Source organism: Strix uralensis, chromosome 13 (assembly GCF_047716275.1).
Source record: "Strix uralensis isolate ZFMK-TIS-50842 chromosome 13, bStrUra1, whole genome shotgun sequence".
NCBI lineage: Eukaryota > Metazoa > Chordata > Aves > Strigiformes > Strigidae > Strix > Strix uralensis.
The window spans coordinates 8,859,882-8,872,369 of record NC_133984.1 but is presented as its reverse complement, the minus strand read 5'-3'; the positions used below and the strand labels follow the sequence as shown (position 1 = coordinate 8,872,369).

At 50.3% G+C, this 12,488-nt stretch overlaps 1 protein-coding gene across 1 annotated transcript; it reads right to left on the bottom strand.

Annotated features, from left to right (window-relative positions):
* Nucleotides 1–6,743: 6,743 nt before the first annotated feature.
* MMGT1 (membrane magnesium transporter 1) lies at nt 6,744–11,728 on the bottom strand. The gene is made up of 4 exons (XM_074882746.1): nt 11,589–11,728; nt 10,930–10,982; nt 9,896–9,999; nt 6,744–8,955 (listed from the first exon to the last, which is right to left on the bottom strand). Exons 1-4 carry the CDS (start codon nt 11,668–11,670, stop codon nt 8,793–8,795), a joined length of 402 nt encoding a protein of 133 aa, XP_074738847.1. The 5' UTR covers nt 11,671–11,728; the 3' UTR covers nt 6,744–8,792.
* Nucleotides 11,729–12,488: the final 760 nt, after the last annotated feature.

Here is a 12,488-nt window from a genome sequence, read left to right as displayed (position 1 = left end):
AACTCATAGCTCAGAAGAAGAATGTGCCAAGGAAGGAGTTAAACTGTTGGTACAGCCTTGGGCTAAACTCACAGGAGGGTATTTTTACATGCAGTGGAAGAACATAGCTGCATCTGCCTTCCCTGAGTTGGCAGCCACATGGGTTTGCCAGGAATGGTGGCTGCTGGGGCCATGTAAAGAAAGCAAAATCACCCTTTACCATGAGCTGGGAAGCTGTCAAAGAAGCTGCATATTTCTTAAGAGACTGAGCTTGGGCTGAAGCTCTTAAACACTTTATGGTGAGGTCCAAAAGAATAGTTTGGCCTGGGAAAGGCAGTGGAATGAAAACCTCCGATCAGATTTTTGCTGGAGATTTATTTGGTTGTTTTGAGAGCTTTGGGAAGTTTCATCTTCACATCTGCAGTGGGAATTTCATGGCTATTTTCTAGTCCTGGATCAGCTCCAACAGCACTGGAAGTAGCTGGATATTTGGCATTTATGTATGCTTGCTGTCATCTCAATCACTGTCACTCCTCTAATGCAAGCAGTCTTGCATAATGTCCCTTAAAATATTGGGCACCTCTGGCAATTTGCTGATCCTAGTGCTCCACTTGCCACTGCTGAGCAGCTGGTAGGACGGACAGAGAGCTATTTGTGAAGCATCCTCATGGTGTGTGCCTGTTTGTAAAATACTTACACAGCCTCACAGGATGGTGAAATGGGAGGAGAGGTTTATAAAGCATTTTGGTAGTTACAGGGGCAAAGCTCTATTTGTGTGATCAGCCTGTTTCTTGTCATTTTCTCCAAAGTATGTGCATATTTTGGTGTTAGATTTTATTTGTAAATATTTAATATGTAGAATATATCAAAGAGAGGTTCAGCCTTTCGTAAAGAATGGAGTTGGAAGACTTCCCCTCTTGCTTCATCTTGCAGCTGTGACCCATCTGCTGGTGCAGAGGTGGGCCTTGCAGAGGATGATGCTGGGCTGCGCTCAGGTTTTCCATGGGGAAGGACTCGGCTCTGGAGCCATCCCCGGTCTTGGATATGTGACAATAGGTAACTGCCTGCTGGCAGCTGGAGCTGGATTTTTGATGGATTTGTGGAAATGCACATACTGTTTCTTGAGATGGTGGTAATAGTGTCAGCAGTTACTGTCTGGGTGCAACTTTTAAAGCTGTCAATATAATTGGGGTTTGATTGTAGACAGTTGAAGGTGTTTTGATCAGCCTATACGGCTCTAGTAGCTGCCTGATCTCTTGGTAGTGGGTACCTTAGGATTTGAGGGTGATTTCCTGAGTAGGACAGAAATAAAAATGAGCCCTCTTCCCCAAGACTAAAAAGTGATTAAAAAAAAAAAAAAAAGGCGTTTTGCTGATTGCAGATGATTATAATGCAGCTGCTCGACAGTGACATCCCAGCCATGGAAAAATAACATTGGTTCTTCGAGCTATTTTCCAGTCCATGCAGCATATTAAAATCCTTCATGCACAGCTGGCACATTTAACTTTGATTATGTTGTTGAAGTGACTGATCTGAGAGCAGCCTGGATCCCAGTTGCTTGCAGAATTCGAAAATAAGGTTGTTCCAATTCATCTGCAGTTGGTTATTTTGGAAGAGACAAACTATCTTGAGTACTTTTAGGGCTGCTAATTAAAGTCTTGTGGCACTCCTTTGAAAGAGTCTTTAAAGATGGATGGAGGGACTTACCCAAGGTCGTGTAGTGTGTCACTAGCAAAGATGATTATAAAATCCATGCCCTAATTTGGTCTTGTACACTGAACAACCCTGGTGTTGAAAATCCCACCGCAAAACAACAGGCTGGCTGCTGGGCTCTTGTGCGTGTCGGGGGGCTCCTCTCTGTGCTCTCCGACCTGCCAGCCTGGGTCTGGCACGGGGGGAGCGTGGGGTGGGGACACAACAGGCTCCCTACAGCCAGCTTCCACATGGAGGTGGCTGAAGTGGGTGCCTTTTGCTAGAAGTGCACTTGTGGGGCTGGAAAAAAGCAGGAGCTTGGAAAGAGGGAGATAGGAGGGCTGTGGAGAAGTTGCCTGAGCCTGTAGGCACTTTTGGGGTTACTGCCTCTTCTTTAAAGTCAAGTTCTGGCTTCTGACCTGAGCTGCTCCGGCGCCTTTTCTCTCTCAGCTGTGTAAAAGAGTATTTTTAAATTCCACTGGCATCCCTGGATTCAGGGCTCCTCCCTCTGCATACAAGAAGCAGACAGAGCGTAGAAGCCACTATCCAAAATGATCGTCAGTGGAAACAGGAGACAGTGGGGGACTGACGAGCTCTGGAAGAGCCTGTTTTGAGTGCATCACGTTCCGCAAATCCTCCCGTGGGAGTATTGTTAGAAAACAAGAGTACAACGTGTGGCACTTGCAGCGCTGCGGCGGCAGCGTCTGGCTTGCTGGGAGCTGGATGTGGGCAGGGCATGCTGGGGCTCGGCGTGCTGGCCAGAGATGCGGGGAAGGATGCTCACCGAGCGGCTATCCCTGCGGCTTGCGGCAGGTGAAGCGGGGTGAGACCAATCCATGGGAACTGGCCGTGAATTCCCCTGAGGAAAGGCGGTTGCTGGTGAGTCACGGCCCAGGCTGTGATGGGAAACTGTTGCTGGATAATTGAGTGATGGCTCTTTCCAGAAGTGCAGACAACAGGACCCCGAGGAGGCTCTGACCTCGCAGGGCAACTGAAAGCTGGTTTTTGTCTGGGTTCGGGGTGGCGAAATCCTGCATTCCTGCGGATGTAAGCAGAGCAGGCTCTCCTTCCCAGGGTCTGCCTTGCACCTCTGGACTCAGGGTGCCCACTCTGTTGAGGCGAGAAGGGGCCGTGAAAGGAGGAGATGAAAGGGACTGCTCTCATCATGATAGGAAACCAGTAAGAAGTTGAAAATGCCAATGAAGGTCTTGCCCCATTCATCCTTGGGCACGGACATGCAGCTGGGGAGCAACTCAGAATATGGAAACCTGCACCAAGACGGTGTCTTTGGGGAGGCGGGCGCATGTCCTCAGCCTGCGGCCGGAGCGTTGCGGGGCCATGCCAATGGACGTCTGCTCTGCTCTTTCTGGAACTGCATCTGACATGACTCACCTCTTTTCTTTCGGTGCTCCTGTCTTAACTTGCATGTTAGCTGATCTCTGAGCGTCCCATTGCTCTGCTCCCCAGAACATGGTGGGGCTGAGCCTCATTTCTGGCCCTTTCAAGTGCTGCAGTTACCACATGAGCACGAGAAGCAAAGGCAGAGAGGAGAGCGTCTTGCAGACCTCCCCTGGCCACTGTTCGCATGGTGCTGGGCTGGGAGACAACTCAGCCTGTCCATTTCAGAGCTTGTCCTCTCCCACCAGCCCTGGCCAACCCAAGGCAGCACCATGGCTGTACTTGCAGTAGACCTGGGTTTATTAACCAGCCCTGTTGCACCCCATAGGATATGTGGGTCCGTTCCATGCGAGATGAACATGGGGTCTCACTCTGCTGTGGCTTTTTCTTTGTGATCTGAAGCTGCTGGATTCAAACAGGTATTGAAGTAGCAGCCGGCTTCTGCTTCAAAGTGGCGGTGGTGACTTTGACATGGAAATGGTGCTGCTCTCGCCAAGGTCCCTGGGCAGACATCCCTGTATGGTGAGAGGCTGCAAACCAGAAGCAGCATGGTGGTCTTGGAGAAGGAGGATTATTTGGCCCCTTCTCCCCCCTCCACGTGATTTGTGTTGTGCCGGGGAGGTGATGCCTTTCTGTGGGGCTGCCTTCGCTGGGGGCTGAGCTCAGCCCTGTGGGTGCCTTGGAGGCCCTGGTAACGGCCCAAGGAGCAACAGCTTCATGTGGACTTGGGGAAGCGAGCTGCTCTTTGGAGCACCCGCCAAACTTGCTCCTCCAAAACTGCTTTTTGATGTAAGTGTCTTGTTTTGTGCACTTCTGTGTCCAGGATGGGGGAGTAAATCGCTGCTTCAGCATTTGCTGGGCACACCGGGCGCTCTTCCCGGATCGTGCGCTGCAGCAGAGACTGGGGGCAGGGGATGTTGGAGCAGCCTGGGGCTTGGAGGGCATCAATGCTGGCCTAGCGCGGGTGGCCCTGAGCTGCTCTAGAATATATAGCAGAAATACCTTGGGGGAGGAGGGGACATTTTTTCTCTTCTTCCCCCCCCTTTTTTTTTTAATCCAAAGTGAAGTCCTGCATCACAGCATGCCTCCAGCAAATCACGGGGAAACTGGTTTGGCCAGCACCAGCCCGGGCACGGAGGGCACTGCCAGTGCCCGGTGCTCTGCCTGGAAGCAATTACACTAGGGATACAAACTGGGAGTAAATAGCTGTGTCTATCTGCGCCGGGGTCTGTGGATGCCCCAGGACCACTAGCCTAGGATGAGCCCTTGGTTTGATAATCCAAATGTCACCTTTTAAATTTTTCTTTCTCTCCCTTGCTTTTAAAATGTCCTGGTAAGCCATGACACCGCACAGCCTGGGCCCCTGCCAGAGAGCCCTGGGGCTTGTGTTCCTGCTCATGCTGCCAGGCTCCTGGCTGCCTCGCTGCTTCGTGAACTCCCATTTGCCTTTCTTGGCTGGAAAAAGGATTAAGTTAGCAGGACAGGAAAATTAATTAGCTGCCATTTTAAGGATGTAGCTTTTGTTGCAGTCTGAAGTGTTTTGAAATGACATTGTATCACTGAGACCAACCTGGGGCTGATTAAAAGGCTTTTACCTGCCTGAATACCAGATTTATTTCCACTGTGGTTCTCCCCCAGGTGATTACAGCTTCAAGGTGAACATCAAGGCCAAATCAAAGGAGTGTTTTGCCTTCGCTGCTAGTGCTGGCCATGGAAAGCTGGTACTAAAGTTTTTTCTGCTTGTTTAACATTCAAAATAGCTTTTCTTCGCCCTTCCCCTCTGTGCAGGCAGCCTGCCAGCTCGGCACAGGCACCGGCTGGGACAGCAGGGAACTGCAAAGCAAGAGCTGCAGCTTCCCGGCCTCGCCAAAGCTGGGGTGGTGGGGGCCTGGGGGGCTTCCCACAGGGAGCTCGGGGCAGCACCCTGCCCCTGATGCTGCGGGATGAGCCTCATCTGGTGGAAAACTGCTGCCTTTTGGTGCAGGTGACCCCCAAAAAGGAGCAGAAATGGTGCCACTCTCGGGGTGGAGTGGGGGGGCTGTATCCAGCGGGAGGATGTCCCCATAGCTCATGTCCTCACTGAAGGTGTCAGAGACAGAGAAGGGCGGCTCTGCTGCAGCACGGTGAAGGGCGAGGGAACCCGAAGCATGGGAAGAGAGTGATAAGGAAGCTAAAAATCGTTTTAGAGTTCAAAGTAATCGCCATTCCCTGCTTTCTCCAGGGAGGAGGCTGTGTCGGTTCTCCAGAGCACAGGGAAGGGGCCATTAGCCACCAGCTTTCCTAAGAAAGCTTTAACCCAGCGCTCGGCAGCAGCGGGGAGAGGCCACACCGGCCTCACCCTTACGGGGCAGCACTAACGGGTCTCACAGCTGCACTTTGCTTTCCTGCACTGCAGTGATGGCTCCAGCGTGCTCCGTCTCTGCTGGCGTGTGGAGGGGAAGCACAAAGCTCCTCTGCAACTGTCGGACACGCATGATCAGGAGTTATTTTCACAAGCAGTGATGTGGTTCAGCCCGTGCTGAACTCTCTAGGAAAAGACTTCTGCCAGCCATGCTTCCACCCCAGCCTCTGATCTGGAAAGGGCAGTGACAGTGAATGATCTCTGACACAAACTGTACTTCTCATCTCCTCACCTTATCAGGGTCTAAATGACTCCTGCCCGCCTTAGCTTTAAACAAACATTCCCCGCTGGACTCTGGCTGGTGAGGAAGAGTAGAAAAAAACAGCAAAATTAATGCAGATGAAACCTGCTACCCCAGCAATGAATGCAAATTATCAGCACATTTGTTTTAGTATTTAATGTAGTAAAAACATCACATCCTGTAGCCAAAGCAATCAAGGCGTGATGGCAGCAAATGAGCACTGGGCGAGGCTGGAAACTCTTCCTCTTTGGTCTAATCCAAGAAGCCCTTGGCACAACTTTTGTTTTGCTTTTGAAGAAGGGAAAAGCTCATCTATGAAGAACTGTGCGTTGCAAGGTAAGCAGGAGGTAGCTTTGGGAGCTGGTTGAGGTGCCCCTTCCTTAAAACCCTGATTATTGTTTTTTTACCCCCTCACATTCGGTGCTGGATGCCGACAGCTGAAGCAGCACTGTAAGCAGATGAAGGGTGAGTCTGCTGCTCTCTCTGGTGCAATCATGATGGATGCTGTCGTTAAGCAAACTCCTCGCCCCAACGGAAAAGCAGAACAGGGAGTGAAAAGCAATCTTGCTCAAGTCCAAGATTTTAACTATCTCCAGCCCCGTGAGTAGGCAGTGTTCCCCCCAGCAACTGTTGCAATACCAGACCTTGCAGGAGCCTGTCCCGTGGGTTGGCAGGGGATTAGCACGTGGTAGAGAAGCCTTTACTATGGTTCAGTGGAAGGCAAAAAATACGTCAGCTCTGCCAGGTACATTGACTAGGGATCTCAAAGGCAGTCAGATCCCCAGGCTGGTAATATTTCCCTCCTAAATGTTTTGTTTAGCTACTTGCAGCATGCTATTTTGATTCCCCGTACTGATCTTATCTCGTAGTAATGAACACCAGGCCAGGCATGCACTTTCACACAGAGCTGCCCTAACTAAGGCAACTGCTTCTTGTCAATGCTAAGCAGCCACTTCCAAATATTCAGTCATCAGGGATTTGCTGCAGCAGGCTCCAGGGTGGTCAGAAATAAACCAATAAACTCCAAAAAACTTTAAGGATATCAATTTTTATTGGACATTGCGAGATCAATAAGAAAAAATAATTTGTACAGCTTTGTGATATAACCATTGCTGCTGAGGAGTAAGGCTACTTGTCACGAGAAGAGACCTGATGCAGCCAACAGGGTGTTGTAGCAGGACTCGCTCTGAGCAGCAGACGATGTTCTCCGCTCACCCCGGCCCACAGCAGCACCTCCGCCTCGGGCGGGTCCACGTAGCCTTACAGTAGCACAAATGGGGCTTCTTAGACATGAGGGGTGAGCAGCCCTGCTCTAAGAGACCCTCTGCGAGTGGCTCCCTGCCAACCACAGTTGCAGTATCAGTCTGGTACAGTGGTTACTGACCTCCTGCCTTGCTCCTCCCTCCCTCTGCTAGTTCTGTCTCTCCTCTGTGCCTCGCAAGGTCACCTGGCCAGCGTTCAACCCTCTCCTCCACGCAGCGGCTGCTGCACAGCAGCCCTCTTCCCCAAGGGAAGAGCTCTGTCCGCAATGGAGATCTGACCTGATACTTACTATTTTTGCAGCCTTCGGTGACAGCAGCTGATTTGTGACACCAGCTAGGGGGGAACCAGGACACTTTAGGAAGTAATCTGGCAGCTCAGATGCTTTCAGCTGGCAGAGTAACCCTTTCTAACCAAACCCAGATGCTTAAGAGTGATTGTAGAGCAGCAGCTATGGATATTGCTCTAGCACTGGGGCACCCACTCCATAGGATGGGCAGAGCTAGAAAAAGAGGCTTCGATTTACACAGTATTTTTGCTAAGCTTCTTGCCTTTGACAGTTCTTAACAGTTTAAAAAAAAAAAAACAGATGCTAGGACAAAAGGCTGCGTGAGACATCCTCAGACTAGGCAAAATTCTAGTTGGCCCCATCAGTATCTCAAACTACCATCCCTTTGCTATATCAGGTAGGTGAAATGCCAGACCAAGACAAATTTTAGCACTGATTCAGCCCCTAAGGGTAGATGAGAATTTAGATGTCGGTAAGAGTTAAGGACTGTATCATCTGTCCTAATACATGAAATCAAGACAGTAATCTTAAATCAACAAAGGGCTCAGCTGGAAAAAAGAAATCAAATTGAGAGGCTGTTGGCAGAAAAGGGGATAGCTGTACCGTGACCGGTTGATTACCTGTACTGTGCTAGTGCCAGCAAACAGACCTGGCTGCTGGACCACTGACAGGATGGGTATTATTGATACTTAAATTCTTTTCATAGAATATGACTCGGGAACTTGTATCTGGTGCCAACACCACATTCAGCCATCTGATGAACATTCCCATATTCACAACCAAAGAGAACATAAATACAGTGGGTAAACGAGCTGAGCGTGGTAAATTATCTATGTGATCAGACATGAGCTGCCTCCCCCACACAGGCACCGACTGTACAGCCACATCCCAGGCAACGTGGGGCAACATGGGACAGTTTGCATTTAAATGAAGGAGGGCAACAAGGAAATAACATGATAATGAAAAACTAGGAAAAAAACCAAACCCTTCACACAACTATTTTTCAGCATTGTAAAAAAATAAAAATGAAAGCAATCTTTTGACTTCCCGTGCCTACACCATGCAGGTCTCCTAGGCATTCTAGGAACAGGAGACACTGCCCCTTTTTCTGCTGTTAAGTGATGCAGTGCACACAGTATTTCTGAAGGAGTTCCATAAACTGTAGTGCAAGCAAACAGAAAATAAATAGCACTCAAACATTCTCTCTTGTCAAAGAACATTAATTGCAGTAAAAACTAGCTTGCTCTTTGTTTTAACTGAAGTTAAGTCACCTGCAACTTGGTTTAATATATGAAAATTTGAAGATGTGTTTCACAGCATAACTGTAGAATAATTTACACTGCATTGCCAATTCACAATTCAGTCATTTTCATTAACAGTGTACAAAGAAGGTCCTTAGTTTATATATATATACTTTATAAAGTCTGGAAGATCAATATAAATACTGCTCCAGAAATTAAAAAAGTGTTTACATCCCCGACTTGAATATTACATCTCAGTGTCCTGGATTATTATTATAATCTGTAAAAGTCTTAGCGGCGCAGAGGTTCAAGTTTTCGAAATTTCAGTGATGAGCTGGATGACAAAGCATCTTGGTTTGAAGAAGAATTCACTGTGTCTGGGGACTGGAACAATACTCTACCACGATGATTAAATACATAAAAAGACGGATGGTTCCTTAACGTGTCAAATGTCCTTCAAAATAAATGTAAAAAGTCAACGTTAATACTCTTTTAGAACAGGGGGTTTAGAAGAGTTGGTGTAGGGTATACCAGCTTTTACAGACACAGAAATACAAGTTTTGAATCCAAAATTCTTTCTCACTTTCTAAGTTTCCTAAACCAAACCACAGAAGGAAATACAAAGCCAAGCACGAAATACTGACTGCTCAATAGGCAGAGGTTATCCACCCCACAGACAAACTTCACCTTCCTTCCTTCGGCTTAGGGGCAGGCCTGTGGATTACTGCAAGCACACGTGCCAAACATGCCAGCCTTAGTTCAGCTGTCACTTGTGTTAACACCTTGATGCTGTTTACTGTCAGCTTTCCATCCCTTTCTGTGCCTGAAGCTAAGGGGTTTAGGTAAAAGCTATGAAATACAACAATGTCAACTTGTTTACTTTCCATACTCCCCTGTGTTTTTGGAAATGGCCAGAGAGGCTGTGTCTGCCCCTCCAATTTCACATCCTTTTCAAAATCTCGATTCAAATTTCCTTATTTCCTTAGTCTTTCCGATATTCTGCCTTGGATAGTTCAGTGTGAGATTCAAATAATTCAGACTCTTGTAAAGAAGCAAAGGCAAACAGAGGGTGGTGGTCTATGAGACCACCTCACGACAGCAGTTTGTGACTGCTGAGCTCTTACTTCCCACGTAGACACTTCAATTCTCTACCAACTCTGCACAGCAGGATTTGGGATGAGGAAAAGCAAGAAGTTTATTCAATGTGTTCCAGTTATCTAACTCTCTCTGAAATTCAAGACATTGTTGGCTTTCCCAGGTGTGGCTGTTCCTCTCAGTGTTATTGTCTAAAACACGTATTTAAGAACTGAGCTAAAGAGCGAGCTATTTCAGAGTGTTCAGTTTGTCTAGAGTAGCAGATACAGATGTTTATGAAAAGAAGAAATAAAACATACTTATTTTTTAGTTCTGAAGTGGCATCCATGTCTTTAAATTCTCCTGCGATATGTACTATCCCATAGCAGGTAACTGCAAAGGCTAACAGAGTCTGAAGAACTATCTGTAACAGAGGGAAGCACAATGCAACACACATTACTTCATATTCTTAATATTTACTAAAAAAAATCTCATCTTTCAAACAGTGTTTCTTGCGCTTCTCATCCAGCGACTGTAAATGCTTTACAGAGGTGGGCAATTCAACAGGAGGGAAACTGAGGCACGGGAAGATTAAATACCCCGCCTATTTAGCACGGCAAACCGGTGGCAGAGCTGCGAAGAGCTTCAGCTACCTGACATCCAGTCTGTGTTGCACAAACTTCACACAGCTCCTCAGCAAGATCCTTAGAACAAAACACTGTGTTCTTGGGCACTTAAGGATCCAATACTCTCTCTGAGAAACAAGTTGGCTGCCAACACACGCTGTGCAGCGGTGGCAGCTGCTGCTCAGTTCAAATGCTGTGCCTGGTTGTTGTGGGTATTTGATCTCCTTACCCCTTCTGATTAAGCAAAAATGGAACAGATAATAATCAAAGTGGAATTTAAAAAACAAGCAAATAAAACAAATTAAAAAATAACCTTCCTGAAGCAGGTTGTGCTGGGATCAAATGGACACGCAGCCACACTGGATAAACCAATGTCAGCCAACAAAAGCCAGAGGGAGGAGGATGTTTATGCTGCAAAGGAGGAGAAAAATGCAAAAGCTCTCTGAGCTATGTTCAGGGAATTCCGGGACAAGACGCTTCAGGCCAGTTCTAAAGAAGGAGAGGGAGGTCTGGGCCTGGGGTTTGTTCCCTCTGACAGATACAACACATTGCAGGAAGTTGGGATAGAAGATATGGTTCTTTTTGACAGAGGGAGCTCAAATGAAAGTGCAACATAAAAACTACCCTTTATTCTTGCCTATCACATTAAAAAACAAAAGCAATTGAGAGCCACTAAACTATCCACACGGCATTACACCTTTCAAACGTTGTAAAAACTTAAAACTTACATCTATGGGCAATGTTTCATCTTCCTTTTCTGTTAATCTCATATAAGAACGATCTACAAAACAGAAACATACAGACACATCAAACACCCTGCATAAGCGAATAAACGGCAATACAACCCCCCCCCCCAAAACTTGCTGTAGCTCATGGACATGTGTCAGCCCCGACCATCTCCAGGCAGCCGGGCTGCTCCCAGTCTTGCTTGGAGACCCTGCTTCCCCCGAGCACGGCTGGCCCCGGACCCCGAGCCCTCCCCTCCTCGCTGCCAGGGTGTCGGACGGCTGCGGGAACGGCAGATGCAGGGGATGAAGGCGCGATCCGCCGGCCGGCAGCTCAGCTCTCCCGTCCCCACCCTGCCTTGGCTGCCGCGGCGCCTGCACGGGGCGAGCCCCGCGCTCCTCCCGGCAAGTTCCCGGCGAGCGCTGGCTCCGCTCTCCCCGCAGTCCGGCCCGCAAGGGCAAGGGCCACCCCGGCCGGCGGGCTCGGCGGCGCCGCGGGGATGAGGATGATGAGGATGATGATGCCGCCGCCGCCGCGGCCCGGCCCGGCCCGGCCCCCGCCCCGGAGCTCTCCTGGCTGTCGTTGGGGGGTGGTGACGGGGCCCGACGGGCCTCCCCGCGCCGCAGCCCCCCCCAGGCGGCGCCGCCGCCCGCTCACTCACGCTGCGCCGCCGAGAAGGCCGCGTGGGCCAGGGCGAAGAGGCCGAGCCCCACCAGCCCCTTCCACACCGAGGCGGCCGCCATCGTCGCCGCCGCTCGCGCCGCCGCCAGGGGCGCCCGCCGCCCCCCGGCGCCCGCTGATGGCGTCACGGGGAGGGGCGGGGTTTACACGGAGGGGGCGTGGGTTCAGCGCCGAGGGGGCGTGGCCGCGCCGCCGCTTTCCCACGCGGGACCAAGACCCCCGAGAAAATCCCGCGGGGATCCTGGGAGCCGGGCTTGTCCCCGGGGGGGGACGGCTGAGGGAGGAGCGAGCCGCCGGGCCAGGCCCCTTCCCTCCCGGCTGAAAGCAGAGCGTGGGGCCACCGGGGGCCCGGGGTTAATTCCCACTTTCCCCGTGTTTAACCTCAAAGCTTGAGCAACCCGTGCAAGAAAAAACGGTGTCAGGGGATGCACAGCGTGTGCAGGAGCGCACGCCCCGACCCCGGGCCGGGCAAGGCCTGGGGCAAAGCAAGGAAACCCGACTGTCCCCCACGGCCAAGCATCCCGGGTCTTCCGTGCCCCCAAGGCACAAAGATAAGGGGCCCAAAAGCAATTCTCTGAAGGTATTTTCTACAAACCACCTTTAAGCTGATCACTGCGGCATTTATTGCAGCCCTTGCCCCACCCGCTGCACGAATCCCCCCTATTTCTTGGTAAACAGGGTGGCAAGTTTACCCTGACCCCACCTTGGGGCTGGCCGTGGCTCCTGGCACCATCTGCAAGCCTTGGTACGGTGTGACAGCACCTCCAGGATCCCCCCCGGCCCCGGGGCGCAGCGTGGGCTGCTGCTGTCCCCTGTCCCCACGCTCAGGGCCCCGTCCCCCCGGGACAGGGGTGTCCTGCAGCTCACCCCTCCAGAGCAC